A 21,761-nucleotide genomic window follows, 5' to 3' on the forward strand; every position below is an offset into this window, starting at 1 on the left:
TTTTGGTGCTTGTGCCCCATCCATCCCTCGCGGGGTCCCGCACCGCCACGTGGCGCCGGGGGGCGGCGATGCCGCGGCTGCTCCTCCCCGCGGCCCCTCCACGTTAGCAAGTTCGCCGCCGCGGGAGGAGCGGGGAAAAGGAAGCGGGAGGGAGGGAAGGAAGGGGGCATCATTCCCCTGGCTGCTCGATGCGGGGCGCGGGGTGCGGGGCGCTGCTGCTGCTGCCGGCGCTGCTGCAGGGCTGGGCCGCCTGCCAGGCGCCGCCCGTGCCCGCCGAGGGCGAGGGGCTGCGGCTGGAGCGGCGCTTCGTGCCCGACAGCTGCCCGCGGGCCGTGCGGCCGGGGGACTTCGTGCGCTACCACTACCTCGGAGCCTTCCCCGACGGCACACGCTTCGACTCCAGGTCTGACTTGGCGTGCAGCCTTCCCCCCCTCCCCCCCCCCGGCTCGGAATCGTGGGTGCAACCCCTCCCGCCCTGGTCCATGGGTGCAGCTTTCCCTCTGGTTCATAGGTGCAGCCTCCCCGTTTTTATGGCTGCAGCCCCTCCTCTGCTTCATGGGTGCAGGCCCCCCCCTCCCCCGCTCCTCCCCGGTTTTATGGGTGCATCCCTCCTCCTCCTGGTCCATCGGTGCAGCCTCCCTGATTTTATGGGTGCATGCCACCCCTCTGGTCCATGAGTGCAGCTCCCCCCACCTCTGCTCCATGGGTGCATCCCTCTTCCCCCGGTTTTATGGGTGCATCCCTCCTCCCCCTGTTTTATGGGTGCATCCTCCCTGTTTTTATGCGTGCACCCCAGCTAACCCCGTTTTTATGGTTACAGCCCCCTCTCTGGTCCATGGGTGCAGACTCCCCCGGGGTTTTATGGTTGCAGCCCCCCCTCGGGTCTGTGGGTGCAGCCTTCCACCTAGTTTTATGGGTGCATCCCCCTTCCCCTTGGTCCATGGGTGTAGTCCCCCTACCCCTTGATTTTATGGGTGCAGCCCCCCCCACCTTGGTTCAAGGGTGCATCCCTCCCTCCGGATCCCAGGGTGCATCTTCCCCTCCCCCCACCCCCAAGTCCTTGGATGCAGCCCCCCGACCCTGGTCCGTGGGTGCAGCCCACCACCCTGGGTCAATGGGTGTAACCTTCCCCCCTCTCCCCCCTCGGTTTTATGGGTGCAGCTCCCTCGGCTTCATGGTTTTAGCACCCCTCAGGCTTATAGTTACAGCCCCCTTGGGGTTTGGGTGATGTGAGAGTGTGCTTTGAGGAGAGAAGGGGAGCGGGAGGTGCTGTTCCCCGTGGGAGTGTGTTTTTGTGGGTATTTAGAGATGGTGGCTATTGAGGTTCTGTTCAGGTCCTGCTGCTCCGCCTGTCTGCATCACGCTATGGTGCGTGTGCCCAATTGGGGTGGCCATTTGGAAGCAGGTCAGTGACAAGCTGGGCAGTGCTGTACAAGAGAGAGCACGGGGGGTCCAGGCCACTATGGGAAGATGTGGATCTTTATCGGGGATCTTTTATCAGGGAGTGCGGTGATGGGACAAGAGGTAACGGTTTGAAGCTGGAAGAAGGGAGATTTAGATTAGATATTAAGAAGAAATTTTTTACTGTGAGGGTGGCGAGGCACTGGAAGAGGTTGCCCAGAGGAGTCATGGTTGCCCCCATCCGTGGAGGTGTACAAGATCAGCTTGGATGAGGCTATGAGCAGTCTGACTGAGTGGAAGGTGTCCTGGCCCATGGCAGGAGCTTGGAGCTGGATGATCTTTAAGGTCCCTTCTAACCCAAACCGTTCAATGATTCGATGTCTTTGAAACAGGAAAGGGTCTGGGACTGAGGGACTGGGGGCAAGAGCTCTGCAGGGGCTGGGTCTGCTTCACAGCAGTTTGTGCCCTGATTAATATGCACCGTGTTCTTCCATCTGGTCCTCTTAAGGTGTCGACCAGGAGTTTTCTGCTCCAAGAGACAGGAAGGCCCGAAGGATATTAGGTTAGCCTAGTAATGGGAGCATGTATGATGTTGCAGTCACTCACAGTATTTGGTGATTTCCAGCCTGTTTCTTCCTGTATGCTTCAGATGTCTTCTCCAGGCTTAGACCTCCTAGAATGCAAATATTTCTGAATCATTATATTCACCAGAAATACAAGAATTAACAGGCTATGCTTACAGAGACATTTTTGGATAAGTTACCCTTGAATAGATGTGACCTGTGTACAGTCAAGCGTCTGGCCACTTTCCTGCTGTTATTTTGGGATCAGGAAGCCTAAATAGTGGGATCAAGGGATTGTAAAGGTTGCTACTGGTGCCTTATATTTGTTTTTTCTTTCTTCGTTCATTGCCACTGAGCAAAATATTGTTCGGAAAGAAAAAGCAGAATGTATTGTCAGTAATCCTGGTAATCTTCCTTGTGCTTCAAGGAAAATCTGCAGCCTAAGGAAACTAATTGTCCTTTTAAAGTAAGCAAGTAAGCTCAGCTCTTCCTCTGGAGCTGACTGTTGGTGGTGCCACTTCACCAGCACTTCTGGCACTTCAGCTGACATCGGTGCAGTTCCAGTGAAAAAGCACTGCAAGGACAGGGAATTAATTGGCAATGGATAGTCTCGGAAAATAAGTCTTCACTGGAGATGTGAGGACACTGGAAGAAAGGCAGCATCCTCACCGCTAATTTTACAAATATGCAATGATTGGAAAACCAGCCATATGTTCAGAAATGTGTTTCAGATTTCTGCAGATTAGATTTTTGGGGCTTGCTTGTACCCTGAGTTGTACCAGCAAATTGCTGCACTGAAGCAGAACACTTGGGAGGGGCTTCCCAGGTGTTGGCTCTGGTTTAATTCCAAGTTCTTTGCCATTTGGCTCTGGTTTAATTCCAAGTTCTTTGCCATTTGGCTCTGAATTATTTGGGGCAGGAACAGGCCCAGAGAGGTGGTAGATGTCCCATCCCTGGAAACATTCAAGGTCAGGTTGGACAAGACTCTGACCAACCTGAACTATTTGAAGATGTCTCTGCCCATTACAGGGAAGATGGACTAGATATCCTTCCAATGCAGACTGTTCTATGATTTCATGAACTGTACAGTGTTTATATCAATAAATAAATAATAATGATGATAATCTACTTTAACTTGAGTATTTGTATGGCTGTCTTCATTTCAAAAGATTGCAGGAAGTCAGATTTGTTCAGCTCATCTTTTTTCCTGGACGGCAGCTCATATTGACATACATTTTTGTCATTTGCTATGTTCTCTTTTTAAGATTAATGACAGTGGCCTGTCATGTTAAGACAATGGAAAAATTGAAGGCTTTTATATTCTCTAGGTTAAAGGAAGAAATATTTTGCAGCAGCTACCACGAAATCTTTAGTGTTCCCTGCAGACAAGTTAAAGACAGTCAATTTATACTAAAATTAGCCTATTAGAAAGCCCTTTTTTCTACCTGTCAGAGTTGCTACCTGTTTTGGTTTTTTTTTTAAGTTTATGGAAGTGCTTCGCAGAATCAGTTTAGTCAAACTCTACTATGAAATTGGTCTAGAAAATACTCTGGGTGTTGAATTAAGGGCAGTTTTACTTTGTTTCTTCTTCAGCTGCTGAAAATGTTCTTGAGCTTTAAAATTATTTTTCTGTATTCACAAGTAGAAGGTAGCAGTACAGCTCTTCTTGTTAACAGGATGTTGACAGTCTCACTGATCATGACTGTGTCATATAAATTAACTAATGTGCCTGTTTGTTCTTTTTTTTCCCCTGTCAGTGTTTGCATTTTTAATTCCATGAAAAGATTTGTATTTTTAGGTCTGGATTTAATTGCCTAGTTGTGTGCTGTGAATTTGGTAAATTCCTCTAATGGAAACTAGTTTTGCGTAGTTTTAAGGAATCTGCAAAGTCAGTCCTGCAAAGCCGCATGATCTGTTCACTGCTTTGTTCTGTTCTCTGCTTAGCATCAATGTTTTCTTAGCAGTAGGTTTATTTTTGGCAAAAAAATCTCTCCTATTTTAAGTCTATCCTGGATGTATTGCCAAGATTCATCAACTGCTACAAAACATTACTTTTTTGGGTTTCCTAGAGCCTATTAAGTTATTAGTCTTAACACCTTAATTATGGTTTTATCTGTACAATAGAATTTGTCAGGAGCTAATTTAAATATTTTCCATTTTGCTTGGGAGTAGGAGTATTTGTGCAACCAAAAGTGAATGGTCTGTACAGAGAGTTGTCTATTTTAGGAGAAATATTTGCCAGAAAAAAAAATTATGGAGTAAACAGCGAGCTCACTCAGTAAAATATTTGAGGGGTTCAAGGCTCTGGGACTGTTGGGAGGCTCAGTATGTTGTGGAAGTGATGTGTACAGTTTTAGAAGGAAAGTTTGACATCATTTCCCTAGCGATATCTAGCTACTGGCTGCTTTCCAGAATACTTTAGCAGGCGAAGAGGCACAAGCCTTTTTTTTAATGATTTTTTTTTTTTCCAGTGCTGCCTTTTGTCTGGGGTGGGGCTGGGAGCTTGCGTGGGGAAGTCTTTTCAATTATAAAAGGAATTTGAAAAAGTGGAAGCAGGAAAAGCTTAAAACTAGGCACAAAGCTTTTTAAATGTATCCTGCCATGTGTTTATAGGTCACTTAAAAGAAATTAAATATCAGCAGTAATGCAGGCACAGCAAAGTGCAGTCATTGTGAGGATTTAAGGTGGTCAAACTAACCACGTAAGCTAATGTTAGTGTTCTGCTGTGGCTGTCTGTAGAAAACTTCATTATCGTTTAAGCATAATTTCTTTTACCTTTCAAATTTTCCTATATGATGAGAGTGGAAGACCATTTAGCTCGTTGTCTTGATTCTGGATCTGGCAAACTTGTTTAAAGTACGTCTCTATTTTTTTGCTATTTAAATTGTAATGACGTGAGAGCTGGGAATCTGGAGAAGAAAATAAGTAACCAGATGGAGAAAATAAATAACCAACTGGCAAATATCACAGCTCTTACTCGAAAAGGCATGTTTTTCCCTTTCCTCTTCTCCCACAGAGAATCCCTGACGTGATATCTCGCGTCACAAAGCTTATCGATCTCATGTACGGTTTTTATGGTGTTTCTCACCAAAAGCAATATGCTGTGATCCTATGGGAGCCAGTTATCCTGTCATATCTTGTAATAGTGTTTAATTTTTATTTCTTGTCTGTGATTTTTCAGTGCTACTTGTAGTATTAGTGTGTAAATCAGCTACTTGTAGTTGCGGAATTCAGGTGCCCACAGTATACATAGCGTGCTGCTAGAACGTGTTTCAGATAGATGGTGAGCAGTGAACAGAAGGAGTTGGGTTGACGTCTCAGAAACATTTGGATTTGCCCCTTCTCCCGCCGCAAAGTTAGACTAACAGGACGAGTGGGAGACAAGGTACAGTTAATTTCTCAAAAATTTGTGAAAATGTGGGTAAATGAACCACTAACATTTTTTTTGTCTGCTTTTCCCCCTTTAGCTATGACAGGGGATCCACATTTAACGTGTTTGTGGGAAAGGGTCAACTCATTGCTGGGATGGACAAAGCTCTGGTCGGCATGTGTGTGAATGAGCGGCGGTTTGTGAAAATTCCCCCCCAGCTCGCCTATGGAAGTGAAGGAGTCCGTAAGTACAGGAGAGCCTGTCGTGCAAGTGGTTCAGCAGAGCAGATAGAAAATGGAATCATAGAAGGAAAGTGTAGAAATTGCAAGTATGGAGTCATAGAAGAAAAGGGTAGAAATTGCAAGTAGCGTGTCTCACAGAAGTTCTCCCCTGCTCAGGCATGTTTGTTAAGCCTATGACCTAGCTAATTGCTCCAGGCTGCCTCTGTGTGCAGAAGGAAGAGTTAGTGAAAGGAAGAGCTATTTACTGTAGAGGACCTTCAGCCAAGGAACCTTGCTAATGAAATTAACTATTTGTGTGTACCTCGCTGTTAAATAGTTATTGTGTTTTGGCGTTGCAATGCTGCACAAGGTCTGTGTCAGTGCTGAAAGTAGCTTTGCTCTACAGACTAATAGAGGCAACAAATGCTAAATCAAAATCAGTTTGCTTGATGGACAGTTTGCCCCCCTTAAGTAGCTGCAACAGTGACAAGGGGCCAGAGGGATATCAGTGTAATATGCAGTAAGATGTGTATTATGTGTTCTTTTCAGGGTATATGTGGGTTGGTTTGCTTTTTACTGGTGCCTTGTAGAAGAAGGGAAATAAAACCTGATTGTGTGGGTTTGGTTTTGCAGCTGGTGTGATACCCCCCAACTCTGAGCTCCATTTCGATGTGCTCCTGATAGACCTTTGGAACTCAGAGGATGAAGTGCAGGTTCAGACTTACTTCAAACCTGAGAAATGTTCTCGGACAGTCCAGGTGTCTGACTTTATACGATATCATTATAATGGAACATTCCTAGATGGGACCCTGTTTGATTCAAGGTACATGACTGGGTTGTCTTTCTTTGTGTATTTTAATAGATATCTGATGTCATTTACATCCATCATTTACTCTCCCTTCACTGGTATAATAATTAATGCTAATTGCCCAGAAGCAAAAGGAATGAGAGCTTGATGTATCTTGATAGCATGATATAAGTGTCAGTAATTTAATCAGGGATTATGGGACAGCAGTGCTGATTCATATCGATAAACCAATACCTTATTTCTACATTGGCATTACCAGCCCAGATCCCTTTTTTTATTTTAAATTCCGTTCCCTGTATCACATTTATTGCAGTCAGCTAAAAATTTCAATAACCACTGCAGCATAGCTATTGAAGTTACATACAAGCTTTATAAACTAAGCAGAATACATAATGAAATTGAGCTACTAATACTTTCATACCGAGATTGTAAATTTACAGCACGTGTAATTCATTAAATTTTGGCAGAAAATGATGCTTCAATAACAGCTGCCTTTGAGCCAGTTTTCAAAACCTCTATTAGGTTCCTGAAATAGCTAAGCACTCTGGAAAACACTCCCCAGTCAGCCCTTGGTAAATCAAGGAGCAACGTTTTTGAAGCAGCAAGCCGTGATTTATATCGTGCATGGCCTGTGGCTTTTGAAGATTAGTATTGTTCTTTCCTGTGGCTGTCTGACATTTGTTTATGAGCTTGTTTTTTTGTTTTGTTTTTGGTTTTTCTTCTTTTTAGCCATAATCGGATGCGAACTTATGATACCTATGTGGGAATTGGATGGCTGATTCCTGGTATGGACCAGGGTCTGTTGGGAATGTGTGTAGGCGAGAAGCGCATTATCACAATACCACCTTTCCTGGCATACGGAGAAGAAGGAGATGGTAAAAGTTAATCTTTTTTTTTAATCCAAGTCATCTATCTTTAAAAGGAGCGTTATGTAATTTATGGGTAGCATTATTACCACTTCAGACAGATGGAACAAAGTGATGGAAGGAGAGGTTCAAAATGTATTGTGTATGTGATTGGACCAATTAAAAAGTACAAGATGTTTTTTAAGAATTTAAACAGTAAGTTGTTTAACAGCCATATTGTTGCTACAGTTGTAGTCTTTATACACTGAATTTTTATTTCATTCAGAGAATATAATCTGTGATTAATATTTAATGACTCCAAAAACTCAAGTCAGGTGACTGCATGATTCTTTCAACGACTGCCACAGAGAGCAAAAAACTTTTAGGAAAAGAAGGAAGTTTTTTAGGTACAGTTTTGTTCTTGTTTTTGCAACCAGTGCCCTAGTGGTAGATAGGTTAATCGTCCTTTGAGACTGTGTGCAGCCTGCAGGTCATACATAGAGGTCCCCATGCTAAATGATGGGTCTGTTACGTATGTTTTGGGACTTCAAATTCTTCCTCTGGTCTGGCATTTAAGGATGTTTCTGTTATGTGCAAGGTTTCATATCCCTTCCACAACGTCATTATAGTTAACTGTGACAGCCATCTCCATGGATAACAAAATTTTATGGAGTTATGTTTTCAGATTTTGCCAAGATCTTGAGCTCAGTGGTTCTCAGTCAAAGACACACACACTGTAATTTGTGTGTTGGTGGAAAGGTATTTTTTCACTGAGGTACTCCAATTCACACTTCTTCGGCTTCCATTGTGTGGTCTCCTGTTTTGATACTAACAGGATGGGAAGAGCAAATGTAGCAAATTTGTGTTCTAATGGTTATTTTATGCACTTTTATGAATTGTGTTGGAAATACTGATGGGCAGAACCAAGCAGCTCAGATACAGCTTGAGTATATTAACTTAAGATTGGTGCTCTTGAAGAGGCTGTTGTTTTCAGTGAGGCCGTGCTATCCCAATAGGAACAGAATTAAATAATTTTATTGGAGAATTGAGTGACAAACCCACACATGAAACAAAAAATGACTGTCTAGAAACAGAATATACTAATTTATTTTTGAAGGGGAGGTGCCTGACATTAGGCAGTATGTTACTTTTCTTCAACAAACTTGTTTAAGATCCTTCCAGAACACCTGCTGTTTCTTACCAGTATTCTGTTCTAACACTTTTGTAGGTAAGGAGATCCCTGGCCAAGCTTCCCTTGTATTTGATGTGGTTTTGTTAGATCTCCATAACCCCAAAGATGGTATTACTATTGAGAACCAGCAAGTGCCCGAATCTTGTGAGCGGAGAAGCCAAACAGGAGACTTTCTCCGATACCATTACAATGGCACACTTCTGGATGGCACATTGTTTGATTCCAGGTAACCAAACTGTTCAGTGCTACAGACCCCATTTCCAGTTTGGCTCGTTTGTCTTGTCCATAATATACCCAAATACAGTGCTTTGCTTTTCCTTCCTTTCTGAATTTTTTGAGTGGAGTTGGAATCTTCCGTTAAAAAACTCACAGAAAACTTTTCACCGTGGGAAGGAAGACCGATTTTGTGTTATGACAGTGTCACAGACGCCATCTAGGGGTGGTGATCCACCTGGTGAAGCTGTGTGAACTTTAAGCACACATGCCTGAACGCTCTGCCCCGTAGAGTTTATCTGCCAAATAGGTAGTGCTACTGAAGAGTGAAAATAAATATGATTTCCTCTTATGCTCTGAGAATTGTGAGTCAGTGTGCTAGTGGCTAGTTTAAGGTTAATCTCAAGACTTGCCATTTGTACTTGAAAACAGTTTGCATTTTGAAGGCTAGTGTCTTTCAAGACTGAATTCAGCAATGGGGTTTCTGCAGTAAAGGAAAAGGGATTGCTGTTGCATTGGATTCAAAACTCTCCGGGCACATGAGTGTTGTGTACAGAATTATATGATGTTTTCTGTTTAGTCTAAAATAAATAAATAGGTCAGATTTTCTTTCAAGATATACTCTTGAAGCTTCCCATCACTTTCATTTGCTCTTTCATGGGCACTACTTCGCTTTCCCACTCCAGCATTCAGAATGGCTGGCACAAGTAGCTCAAAAAAGTTGAAAATGAGCCATTTTGAAATGCCTTACCAAATAAACTCATGGAAAAATGTTTAGTAGTACTACAGCTGCTGCAAGCTGAGGATCAAAATCGGTTTGCAAACATAAGCGGTGTGGTATGCCGTGTGTGCTACTTCCTATAAGGAGGAGTCAGGGAATTGTATGTCATATAATTGAATTGAGGTTCAGAATCAACCTTGACCTCCCCATTCAGCTTTGTGGGAGGATTGAAAGCAGGAGATTTGCATCAGCGCCATCACTGTAGGTCTTACTTTACAGCTTAAGAAAACTTGTAAATTAAGAACTTAAAGGTTATCCACTGTTCATCTATCCAGAATCTCTTTTTTTTTGGGATAAAAATGAGTATGATCTATAGTCATGAAACAATTTTTGAGAACGGCTGTAGTGCTTGTATTAAGGTTGTTGTTAATAAATAGTAAAAAATGCTTTGTAGACAGCATCTTCTAAATCATTCTGAAGCACTGAGAGTTGTTAAGAGAGTTTATTCGTTAGAGTATCCAGCTTTCTGCAGAATTTACAACAAAGGCCAATACCTAACAAGCATCTGTGAAGAAGTAGAGCAGCTGACGATAATTATTGACAGCCTTGGAGCTGGCCAGGAAAAAAATCCTCACTAGTACAAGGAATGTGCCAAAAGTACTGTGAATGGCTGGGGTTGAGAAAATAATATTTTCCTTCATTTTTTAACTCTGCTCTTCAGTTGCAGAACAGCCCCTAAGCAGTTCACCCAGAGCTGTCTGGACTTAGAACAGTTGAATAAACCTGTGAATTACATCAGGGGCTGTGCTGGTCTTGCTCTTTCCCAGACTTACCTTGTAAAGGTGAATTAAAATCTTCTGCCTTCCCTTCCTTGGGTTGTGCCTTCACGAAACATGCCTTGGAAAAAGGCAGAAGGCAGACATATCTTTGTAATAAACATGATTTGTTGTTGTAGGCTTGTTTCATTGTGTCATTAGGTGTTGAAGCAGATCCTTCAACCTGTGTATAAGTGATTGGTGTGGTTTGGAAGGGAGAGGATAGTATTGATACTGTTTTGTTTTCATGACTCACCTTAATTCTCTGCATCCCAGGGGAACCTACTTATCCCATGTCCTGCTTGTAGTAGTTGAACTGCATAGCTGTGGTTGCAAAATGAGATAGCCTGAAGGGTATCTCATGAAAATGAACATGAACTATATCTAGATGATAAGCACTTATTAAAGTAGACTCGGGGCAGAGGAAAAATTAAAGGAGCAAACTAATTTTTTTTAGTTACTTATCAAAACATGTTTTCAGTTTGGTCTAAAATACATAAATAGGTCAGATTTTCTTTTGAGATATGGTGGAAATGCATTTACAGATAAGCTGTTTCCTTGCCGGTGTCCCAGTCCTGGTTAATAATGACACATGCATCACTGACTGATGAAACTTGGTGGCGTAGAGTCATTGAATGTCGAAATTGCGCTGTGCCTCTCAGGTGCTGGATAATTGTGTGTTTGACCTTAACTGGCTTAAGGATTGTGTTGCAGACCTATTTCAAGATTCTAATTACACCTGCCATTGCTAAAAAGCAAATATTTTCCATAGCTATTCACGAAATCGTACATATGACACCTATGTTGGGAAAGGTTATGTGATTGCTGGAATGGATGAAGGTTTGCTAGGTGTATGCACTGGTGAAAAAAGAAGAATAATAATCCCCCCTCATCTTGGATATGGAGAAGAAGGAAGAGGTGAGCTTGACTTTTCATTCCAGTCTTCCATAATAATTGATGTTTCCTTTATTGTTTAGTGCATCTGTGTGTAGTTCCGTTTATTTTTGGCATTTGAAAGGCTTATGAATTAGTCCATTGTTTTGTGGGCATGCAACCAACATGATTACACCTGGGATTTGCAAAATTGTTTTAATTAACTAAATAGCTAGGACAATAAGAATGCAGGACTATGTCACATGTAATTGGTGACCTGAAATTATCTGGATAATTAGTGTTTCAGGCAGACTTGGTTCTTGGTGACTTGAACTTGTTTGTATAATCAGTGTTTCAGACAGACTGGTGCTTGGATGCCAGGAGCTCTGCAGTGTGAGATCTTCCTTCCTCTGTGTGTCATAACAAGCCCTGTATGCTAAAGGAATTCCTTGTATTAAGTTTCTCTCCCATTCCTTCCACAGCTACAGATTTTGTGGACTCCTAAGCCACCTCTGTAAACAGTGGATGCATAGAACAGCAAAGTATCTATGTATAACATAAAATTAAGATTCCATTGGCACAACTCATTAGTACCTAAAAAGGCTGCTGTGAGATGCTGAATATGATAACCCTTCTAGCTAATCATGGTCCTTGGCTGATGTTTCAAAAGGCACCTCCTAGGATGTTACTTGGAAAAACTGACTTAGAAGAGAAGCCTCGCTTCTGGGAATGCAAATTCTGTGCTGTTGATTAGGGAATTAGACTCCTCTACCAACAAACCCCATTCCTGGGCCTGAGCGTGTTTGTCAGTCCTGGTAATGCGACTGCACGTTGTGCTGGAAGGCTGAGGTGGAAGTTGCTTGCTATCAGGACATTTTAAGGAAACATAGCCTTTTAGACATAAGGCATTCCTCGAAGCATGATAAGTCATATGACAATTCTGATGATCAATAATAAATTGGTACACGAAACACGAATTGGTTATTTAGGGTGGTCACAGGAAACAAACGGTTATTGCTTCATTTCTGCATAATTTTCAAATTCAGAATAATGAAATTTTTTTCCTTTGTTGTTGAACTGTGTTTAGTGCTTTTCCACTAGTTCTGTTTCCTATGTAGGATGCAGCTTGCATCTGTTGCACACGGAGAAGATGTAATCCTTTTAATTCTGAACAACAAGAGCAAAATGACTCAACAGCAGACACAGTGCGAATATGTGTTCCTACAGGATGCAGTATCTGGTAATCATAAGCCTGTTTGGGTACCTTTTCTTTCTCTTACTTGGCTAATTTGCTTCCTATTTAGGAAAGATTCCAGGATCTGCAGTGCTGGTCTTTGACATCCACGTGGTTGACTTCCACAATCCCTCAGATTCAGTCAGCATTACTGTAAACTACAAACCTCCCAACTGCACCGTACTGAGTAAGAAGGGAGATTACTTGAAATATCACTACAATGCTTCGCTCCTGGATGGTACTTTGTTAGACTCAACGTAAGTATATCATGTGGTAAAGAAAATGAAAACATCCCTAGAAGCTGTGAGAGCAGGTTGAATTACCTGCAGAGTGGGCTGGTGGGGAATAAAGAATTTTTAAAGTAAAAAAAAAAAGAGTATTTCTATAGAATGTATTTTTCTTTTTATGTCTCTGTCTAAAATATAGAGGAGGAGGAAGAGAAAAAGACAATCTGTCATAGCAAAATTAGGAAACTGGGAACAAAGAGGATGTAGGAGTGTGCTGGAAAACAGTTCAAATGGTGTAGTGACAAAACAGGTTGTCTGCATAGCAGTCTGTTTAGATGGGCTGATTCAGGTGTCTGGGCCAATCACACTAGAACAGCACAGGGCTCTGCATGAATGAACTGTGCAATTTTATTCGATTTCTTGGATATGGTTTTCACTCTGCACTGATTTGGTCCTCCTGAGTGAGGTCTGGTAGGGTTACTCAGTGTAGTCTTGTGAAAGCTAACTTGAGTGTGATTTATAGTAAATGGTCACCATCATGTTTGTACCACATATGGGTGGCTAGTTTTCCTGTATGGTAGTGTTGCAGTTAAGTGTCAGCATAGAGAAAGCATCAAGAGAGCTTGATTGTGACTCTCTTCTCCTCCCTGTTGGTGGTAGGTTTACGAGGGAAGCAGAATTTGCTCCAGTCTGTCTCATCTAGAACTTGAGTGAGTTCATTGTGCTGTTCACTGCAACCGCAAGAATACTTGTAGCTTTCTTGCTGCCTTCATCTTTTGGATAGCGCAAGTCATCTAAATTATGTTTTATTTTTGGAAAGGGAATTGGGAAAAGCTATTTTTAAACAGGTTATAATTAATGTAAGAAGCAGTTCATAGTTTTCACAGTGTACACAATAGCTTGCAGAGCTGAATGGCTGGCTTACATTGAAGCACATGATGTGATGCTGTCGGCAAGTAACATGTTTGGATTCAAAACACTTATATACGGCAGGAATGCTCAATTCACATTTTGTAGCAGGACCCAAGGGGTGTTGAGACTGTCTTATTCAAAGCAGTTCATAGAGAGTCAAAGATCATGGATCTTGTGCTCCTAATTTTAAGGCTGACCTCCTAGCCACTGAATTGTTTTCTTTCCAAATAGTACTCTGTTGTACAAGCATGCCCTGCAAAGGTGCAGCCAAGCCAAATAACCAAAGAAGAGACCGACAGAGAAAGGGTCCTGCTGTTAGGACACATACTGGATACCAAGTCGTAACACTGCACATTCTGCTTTTAGACTCACAATGCACGTTTAGCTTCTGTGGTTTTAACTCATGATAATTTCTAATTTTAGAAATGAGCCACCAGCGGGAAGGTATAATTCAGAGCATAATATGGTGTAGTAGGAGTGGTAGTAGTTAGGTGAATCTGTTAGGCATCCAATCTGTTAGGTGAATGCTACATTATAGTGAATGTTTTCATTAAGGGATGACTGGTCCATGTGGATGCACCCAGTTCCATATTGGGTGGTAGTTCTGGGACAAATGTACATCTGGAGTTTTTATATCTACTAGAAAGTCCAACTTCTGTGGTTAAAAATATGGGAAAGGCAAAAGCCCTTATTTTGAGAAAAAATACTTTGGGGGGTTTAGTTGGTAGGGTGAAGGATTTTAATTGGATTTCATTCAAGAAGCCTGTAATTTTAGTACCAAAGGACTTGTTAACAGCAGGGACAATTCTGTTTGGTACTGGCTGTAACTTACTACCTTGAAGAACAACTTCATGTAGTTGCTTGGTAGAACAGAGCATTGGGCATGAACTTAATTTTTGGCAATGACAGGGCACTAACTAGGAACTGCTGTGTCTGTGTTAATTTTGAACAACAGAAGTTCTCTACTGTATGTTGACCTTTTTTTCTATTTTTGTCCCCAACCACACCTCCAGACACAGCCTTGGCAAGACCTACAACATAGTTCTGGGATCCGGACAGGTGGTGGTGGGGATGGACATGGGCCTTCAAGATATGTGTGTTGGGGAGCGACGAACAGTCGTTATTCCACCTCATCTTGGTTATGGAGAAGATGGAGTTGGTAAGTGAGTGAAACCTATTGCACACCTACTTAGCATCTCTTGAGGAACTGAAACACAAGCTAGCGTGTTTTGTTACATGCTAGGCATGAGGACATAAGGTGAGTAACTCTTACCTGATTGAATGGGATTTTATTTTAGTTTTTTTTCATTTAATGTCATTAATTTAGACCCCCTCATCCCCCAATGAATTGAACATAGTCTGTGTTGTGTTTTAAGTCATACTGTTACTGTGGCCAACATAAAGACCATCCCAGCACAAAAGGGAACACGCGCCCCCAGTAATGCTGTTTTGACAAAGTGGAAAGCTCCAGGCACTCTGGTGTTGCAGAGGGATGTAAACACTGTTCTCCGTGTTAGGGAATTGGGTACTCATGCTTGGACATGCAAATTGTATTCAGGAAACAAGGGACTGTTCAGGGGACTGTTCAACACTAATATGTTAGCAATTCAAATAAAACTCCAAATTCAGAAACTGCATTAACTGAGTGTGAGATGCGAAACAATGACTTGGTGCTGTTGAAACCCCAGCACCAATAGATTTAAGGCATTTTGCTCTCCAGTAGAGCATGGAGGCTTATAACTTTTTAATGAAAGGGACAACAGTAATAAAAGGAACATTATGGAACTGACAAGAACTCTCATCTCCCAGTATGTGTGGTTGTTGCTGGCCTTCTGTGTTAGAAGACTTGAGGGAAAGGAGTCTTGTTGGGAGATCACCCAGAAGAGTCCAGTACCTGAAGGGGGCCTACAAGAAAGCTGGGGAGGAACTTTTTACAAAGGCTTATAGTGATAAGATGAGAGGCAATGGGTATAAGCTGGAGAGGGGCAGATTTGGATTAGACATAAGGAGGAATTTCTTCACCATGAGGGTGGTGAGGCACTGGCACAGGTTGCCCAGGGAAGTTATGGCTGCCCCATCCCTGGAGGTGTTAAAGGCCAGGTTGGATGGGGCCTTGGACAGGCTGGTCTGGTGGGAGGTGTCCCTGCCCATGGCAGGGGGGTTGGAACGGGATGATCTTTAAGGTCCCTTCCAACCCAAACTATTCTATGATTTTATGATCAACAAACTCTATGCATGCAAACAGTTTCATAGGTTGCTGTGTTATTTGCATAGCTCCAGAGCAGTTTGTATTTTATAAAGACTGTTTATCAGGCTTGTTACAGAATCACAGAATCACAGAATCACAGAATCACAAGGTTGGAAAGGACCCATTGGATCATCGAGTCCAACCATTCCTAACACTCCCTAAACCATGTCCCTAAGCACTTCATCCACCCGTTCCTTAAACACCTCCAGGGAAGGCGACTCGACCACCTCCCTGGGCAGCCTGTTCCAGTACCCAATGACTCTTACTGTGAAGAATTTTTTTCTGATATCCAACCTGAACCTCCCCTGACGGAGCTTCAGGCCATTCCCTCTTGTCCTGTCCCCTGTCACCTGGGAGAAGAGGCCAGCACCCTCCTCTCCACAACCTCCTTTCAGGTAGTTGTAGAGAGTAATAAGGTCTCCCCTCAGCCTCCTCTTCTCCAGGCTAAACAACCCCAGCTCTCTCAGCCGCTCCTCATAAGACTTGTTCTCCAGCCCCCTCACCAGCTTTGTTGCTCTTCTCTGGACACGCTCCAGAGCCTCAACATCCTTCTTGTGGTGAGGGGCCCAGAACTGAACACAGTACTCAAGGTGCGTTCTCACCAGTGCTGAGTACAGAGGGAGAATAACCTCCCTGGACCTGCTGGTGACCCCATTTCTGATACAAGCCAAGATGCCGTTGGCCTTCTTGGCCACCTGGGCACACTGCTGGCTCATGTTCAGTCGGCTGTCAACCAGCACCCCCAGGTCCTTCTCTTCCGTGCAGCTCTCCAGCCATTCTTCCCCCAGTCTGTAGCGCTGCATAGGGTTGTTGTGCCCCAAGTGCAGGACCCGGCATTTGGCCTTGTTAAACCTCATCCCATTGGTCTCGGCCCAGCAGTCCAGCCTGTTCAGATCCCTTTGCAGAGCCTCCCTACCCTCCAGCAGATCGACACTTCCTCCCAGCTTAGTGTCATCTGCAAACTTGCTAAGGGTGCACTCGATGCCTTCATCCAGGTCATTGATAAAGACATTGAAGAGAGCTGGACCCAGTACTGAGCCCTGAGGAACTCCACTTGTGACTGGCCTCCAGCTGGAGTTAACTCCATTGACCACCACTCTCTGGGCCCGGCCATCCAACCAGTTTTCAACCCAGGAGAGTGTGCGCCTGTCCAGGCCAGAGGCTGACAGTTTCTGAAGCAGAATGCTGTGAGAAACTGTGTCAAAGGCTTTACTGAAGTCCAAGAAGACTACATCCACAGCCTTTCCCCCATCCAGTAGTCGAGTGATTTTGTCATAGAAGGTGATCAGGTTAGTTTGGCAAGATCTGCCTTTTGTAAACCCATGTTGACTGGGCCTGATCACCCGGTTCTCTTGCATGTGCTTCATGATAGCACTCAAGATCACCTGTTCCATGACTTTCCCTGGCACTGAAGTGAGACTGACAGGCCTGTAGTTCCCCGGATCCTCTCTGCAACCCTTCTTGTATATGGGCACAACATCAGCCAGCCTCCAGTCTAGTGGAACTTCCCCAGTCAGCCAGGACCTCTGGAAGATGATGGATAGGGGTTTGGAAAGGACATCCGCCAGCTCCTTCAATACTCTTGGGTGGATCCCATCCGGCCCCATAGACTTGTGGGCGTCTAGCTGGGCAAGCAAGTCTCTAACCGCCTCCTCTTGGATCACGGGAGCCTCATTCTGCCCCTCTAACTCTTGGATTTGTAAACAGAAGGAAGAACTTTCTTTGCTATTAAAGACTGAGGCGAAGAAGGCATTAAGTACCTCAGCCTTGTCCTTATCCCCTGTCACTGTTATTCCTTCTGCATCCAATAGAGACTGGATATTCTCCCTCGTCCTCCTTTTCCTGTTAATGTACTTGTAGAAAGACTTTTTGTTGTCTTTCACAGACTTAGCGAGTTTTAATTCTAGTTGGGCCTTGGCTTGTCATGCCAAGCTTAATGGAGAATCAGTTTGTGATAAGAGATAAACAAGCATTTTCACTTGTATCTGCCTTCCATGAAAAATTAGGAGTATTATATATGGAAAATTTTATACTATTATATAAAATTGGATAGTTATAATAAATTGAAAAGTTCGTAATAACATTAAAAATTCTGCTGTGTTTAAAAAATGTGATAAACTTGACCTGTCGTAGGCATTACCTATTGTTCAAATTGCATTCGATACAAATGGCCTGGAACATGGCAAGAGTGTTAGTGTTTTGGTGCCTACCCAGCTATCTGAAGAGATTGCTTGTTTGCCGCTGGACTGAAGTTAGAGGTGACCTCAATTTTCTTTTTCAATAATAAATGAAAGCCCTTCCATGGTTTCATTGAGGTAGCATCCCCAGCTGTTCCAACACTGTTGAGTCTGTCAGTAGCATCCTGATACACGGTATATTGGTGAGATAAAGGGAAATCTATTAATTCCCACAGTTTTTTAACTTTGGAAGTAAAAAAAAGATGCAGTTTTATTATGAAAACTTCCTTTATCTTTTAATCACTTCTGGTGAAGTGAACAGGAATATTTGGTGGGCTTGAGATCATTGAGCTTGGGAACTGCAGTAGAGAACCTGATGGAGCAGAAAGAGAAATTTGATTATGGATTAAAAGGGAATCTATTCTTCAATGTAGGTGATGATAAATACCCCTCTTTGTCATTTGTTGTGACAGAAGGAGAAGTGCCTGGTAGTGCTGTATTAGTTTTCGACATTGAACTGGTGGAACTGGTGTCTGGCTTGCCTGAAGGATACATGTTTGTGTGGAATGGAGAAGTCTCTCCCAATCTTTTTGAAGAAATAGACAAGAATCGCGATGGAGAGGTTCTTTTGGAGGAGGTAAGCTGAGGCAATGAATACACTTGCAGTGGTTTTCTCCTACCACTGTTAAGTCAGATGTTGGAGAATGGAGCCTCTCCTCCTCTGGTGTTTGTTGTGAAGTTAACAGAAAGGCAGCTTGTCAGTTAAAACATGGTTATTTAGCTTTAGAGACGGAGCCAAAAAGAAATAAAAGAAAAAGCATACTGTTAAAGACCATTTCCTGTTGTGGTCTCCTGCTGTGATCAACAGCAGGTTACTTAGGACATGGGTGTTAAGAGCCAGAGTGAGTATTCAGTGATCATTCAGTGGACATCCTGTCAGCCTTCACAGTGTCTGTTAATCAGAGGTTTATGGTGAATTCTTAAGCCAAAGCTGAGCCTGCAGCGGTGCATCAAGGTACTGACTAATCCCTTGGGAGCCTGGCAATACCTGTGGCTGCTCCTTCTGTGGGTGAATGGTGTGCTGGGTGAAGGAGTCTCCTTGCCCTTGCTTGCTTTCAAAATCTGCAATGTGACAATGTCATTGGGCATCCTAACTGAAATCCACTTCCCTTTGCCACACCATCTCTGATAATACAAATCTCCGTAGTGTTTTCTTCTGAAAAGTTCTATGCTTTTCTTCTATTCTTTAGTCTTCTTTATCACCTTCCTCTATTGTTTTCTATCCTTGCCTGTTACAGTAGAACTGTCTGCAGCTCGCAGGGTGCAGGCTGTGGATCTGTGGAACAGCATGAGATGCCTTCCAGCATTTTAACAAGCCAATGGGGTAAAATCAAACTCTTGTTTTCCCCTCTTTCTAGCACTCTCTTCCACCTCTTTGTTTTCCTTCTTTCTCCATCTTCTCTCTTGTGTTTACCTCCACCTCTGTCCTTGCAAGGAAAAGAGCTTTTAGTCTAGAGAAATGAGTGAGGTGGGATGTGACTGGTGATATCCACATCCTTCTGGTCACCTGTCAAGGAGGAGAAAGAGAAGCCAAGGAGATATAAGTGGATGCTTGGCCTAAAAGGTGTAAATGAATGTCAGAAATGGCTCTCCTTGCTGAAGCTTATTTAACCGATAGCACCAGAAATAACAGTAACTGGAAAAATTGTGTTTGACTGTGGACTTTCTGCTTTTGGCCAGACAGCAGTATGGTATTCTGATACTCAAAGTCTCTTTTCTGTGTTTCATTCTCTTTTCTTATGTGTTATTTCTTGCAAGATGCAGGTGGATGTCAGTTTTATAGTGTGAGTTTCTTGTATGGGCATGCAAAATTCAACATTGTTTCACTGTGAGCTGTTTTCTCCTCTTTACTCTCTGCCTAGTTTTCAGAGTACATTCGAGCTCAAGTCGATTCCGGCAAAGGAAAACTGGCTCCTGGTTTTGATTTTGAAAAGATTGTTAAGAACATGTTCACCAATCAAGACCGAGATGGAAATGGTAAAGTTACTGCTGAAGAATTCAAGCTGAAAGACCAGGAGGCCAAAGAGGAACATGATGAACTGTAAAGCTAAGAAAAAAAAGAAGAGTCCTGAGCTGACCTACTGTTAAAATGCGTGTACTGGAAGAGGTTTTGGCAAGCATGTTCCTGAAAGGTTAGCACTCAGCTAGGTAGCCTATGTCTGCCTGTGCTGGTGTGCTGGCAGGCTGTTAAAATAGGAAGAAGTTTTTGGTTGGAATTGTTAGGTATATTTGAAAAAACTGTTAAGTGCCTCAAGACAGGATGTATAAACAGATAAAGAATGTACTGCCATACATGGCAGTGTCACCCACGTGGTTAGGTTTTGTGCTAAAGATTAGAAGTTGTCATTGAACAATGCACAGTCACATGGATGGATGAATGGTAGGGAGAAAACTTACTGAGTGCTTTTAAAAGAGTTTTAAAAACAACCTTCTGTATGAGAAATATTTGCATGGGAGAACAAAACAGAAAAATATTCCCCGTGAAGATAACCTGTAAAAATTGTCAGACATGGAGCCCAGTTCCTTTCAGAAGGTGTGAGCACTCTTTCTGGTAACAGAACAAACTCATACAAATATTTGCCAGCAGGAGCTCTGATCTGGAAATTGCAGAGCATGCAAATGATAAGTATGCCATTGCAAAACTTCTGCAAGCTGTGAATTAAACTGTATGGGCCTACAACTGTTACCTTGTACGTGTTGGGTTTCTACCTTACAGAATAAAAGGTTGCTGCCATCTATATTGTATTTAATTAAGAACCTCAATCCTTCTTGCTGGCCTGTTGAAACAGTGTTCTGATCAATGATTCCCAAACCTTTCTTGTTGCAACCTTATTTATAGTTTTGTTAGACTTTAAATATTAGCGTTATGGGGTTCAAATGCTGTCATAAATACTGAATAAGATTGATTTTATGTTGGGCTTCTGCCTGTTCCTTTGGGAATTGTTAGACTAAGGAGTAAGTACTTAGAGCTTATGCAGCAGAGCAGTCTGGCACAGCGAATAAACAACAAGGCAGTGATAGGATCAAGAAGCAGACCCATCTGTTTATGCCTGCAAATGTTCTGGCCTATCCCTCAATACAAAATAAGGCCTGGGAGTGCTGTTTAGATTATGCGAGCTCCTGAGACAATCGGCCATTAGAGCTATAAATGTAGCAAGCTGTTTAATGGAAAATACAGTAAACAGAAGTGTTTTTCTGGAAGGCTTTGTGATTTCCCCTTCGCTAGGCTACACATAAAGAGCACAAATACATATAGTGTGACAATGTTGAAAAAAGGGAGTTGTGTTTCCGTTACATGCTTTTTGTCTGGATTCTTGCTTTTCTTGATCTGTACCTATAGGTTGTAAACTCCCCAAGATGCTCTTTTTAAAAACTGATATTTTAATTGGATGGAAACATTTTGTATTGGGTTTTGATAGAGTTGTTTAGAAAATGCAGTGAAATATTTTTTTTTAGTTTGATACCAGTAAATGTGGGATAACTGATTTTTTCATTAAATAAAACATTGACCAACTGTTACTGTAAAGTTTCTTTTTTTCCCTGGCATTCCATTGGATGGGGAATCTGAGTAGAAGTAATTACCCTTCCTGCACTGCTGCTCTTGTGCACATAGAAGGCTTATCCTGAGTGCGTTCAATACTGCTACTGATCTTTAGGAAAAATGTATTAAACTATGATTATTTGATTCAAAATGACTGAGACTAAAACCACAATAAAAAGAGTTTGGTTTAGGACTTCACACTGGTGAAGTGAAATATTTTTTTGCCTTAGGGGTTCCCTAAATTACCCATCCCATCAGCTGTGATAGTTGAAAGGGTGATAGTTTTCTCAGCTGGCAAAGAAGAGCAATGAAGCTGGTGAGGGGGCTGGAGAACAAGTCT

The 21,761-nt window shown here is 42.7% G+C and overlaps 1 protein-coding gene across 1 annotated transcript; it reads left to right on the forward strand.

Annotated features, from left to right (window-relative positions):
• Positions 1-113: 113 nt before the first annotated feature.
• On the forward strand, positions 114-21,394 carry FKBP9 (FKBP prolyl isomerase 9). Its single transcript, XM_054059991.1, has 10 exons — positions 114-403; positions 5,432-5,577; positions 6,189-6,378; positions 7,093-7,238; positions 8,437-8,626; positions 10,922-11,067; positions 12,327-12,513; positions 14,409-14,554; positions 18,294-18,457; positions 19,743-21,394. The coding sequence occupies exons 1-10, from the start codon at positions 189-191 to the stop codon at positions 19,923-19,925; spliced, it is 1,713 nt and encodes a 570-aa protein (XP_053915966.1). The 5' UTR covers positions 114-188; the 3' UTR covers positions 19,926-21,394.
• Positions 21,395-21,761: the final 367 nt, after the last annotated feature.

The sequence above is a fragment of the Cuculus canorus genome, chromosome 2 (assembly GCF_017976375.1).
Source record: "Cuculus canorus isolate bCucCan1 chromosome 2, bCucCan1.pri, whole genome shotgun sequence".
Classification (NCBI taxonomy): Eukaryota; Metazoa; Chordata; class Aves; order Cuculiformes; family Cuculidae; genus Cuculus; species Cuculus canorus.

Coding starts and splice junctions, on each gene's coding strand:
- FKBP9 (XM_054059991.1), top strand. CDS start 189: ATGCGGGGCGCGGGGTGCGGGGCGCTGCTGCTGCTGCCGGCGCTGCTG. Junction 6,379..7,092: donor GGGACCCTGTTTGATTCAAG/GTACATGACTGG, acceptor TCTTCTTTTTAG/CCATAATCGGATGCGAACTT. Junction 18,458..19,742: donor GAGAGGTTCTTTTGGAGGAG/GTAAGCTGAGGC, acceptor CTCTCTGCCTAG/TTTTCAGAGTACATTCGAGC.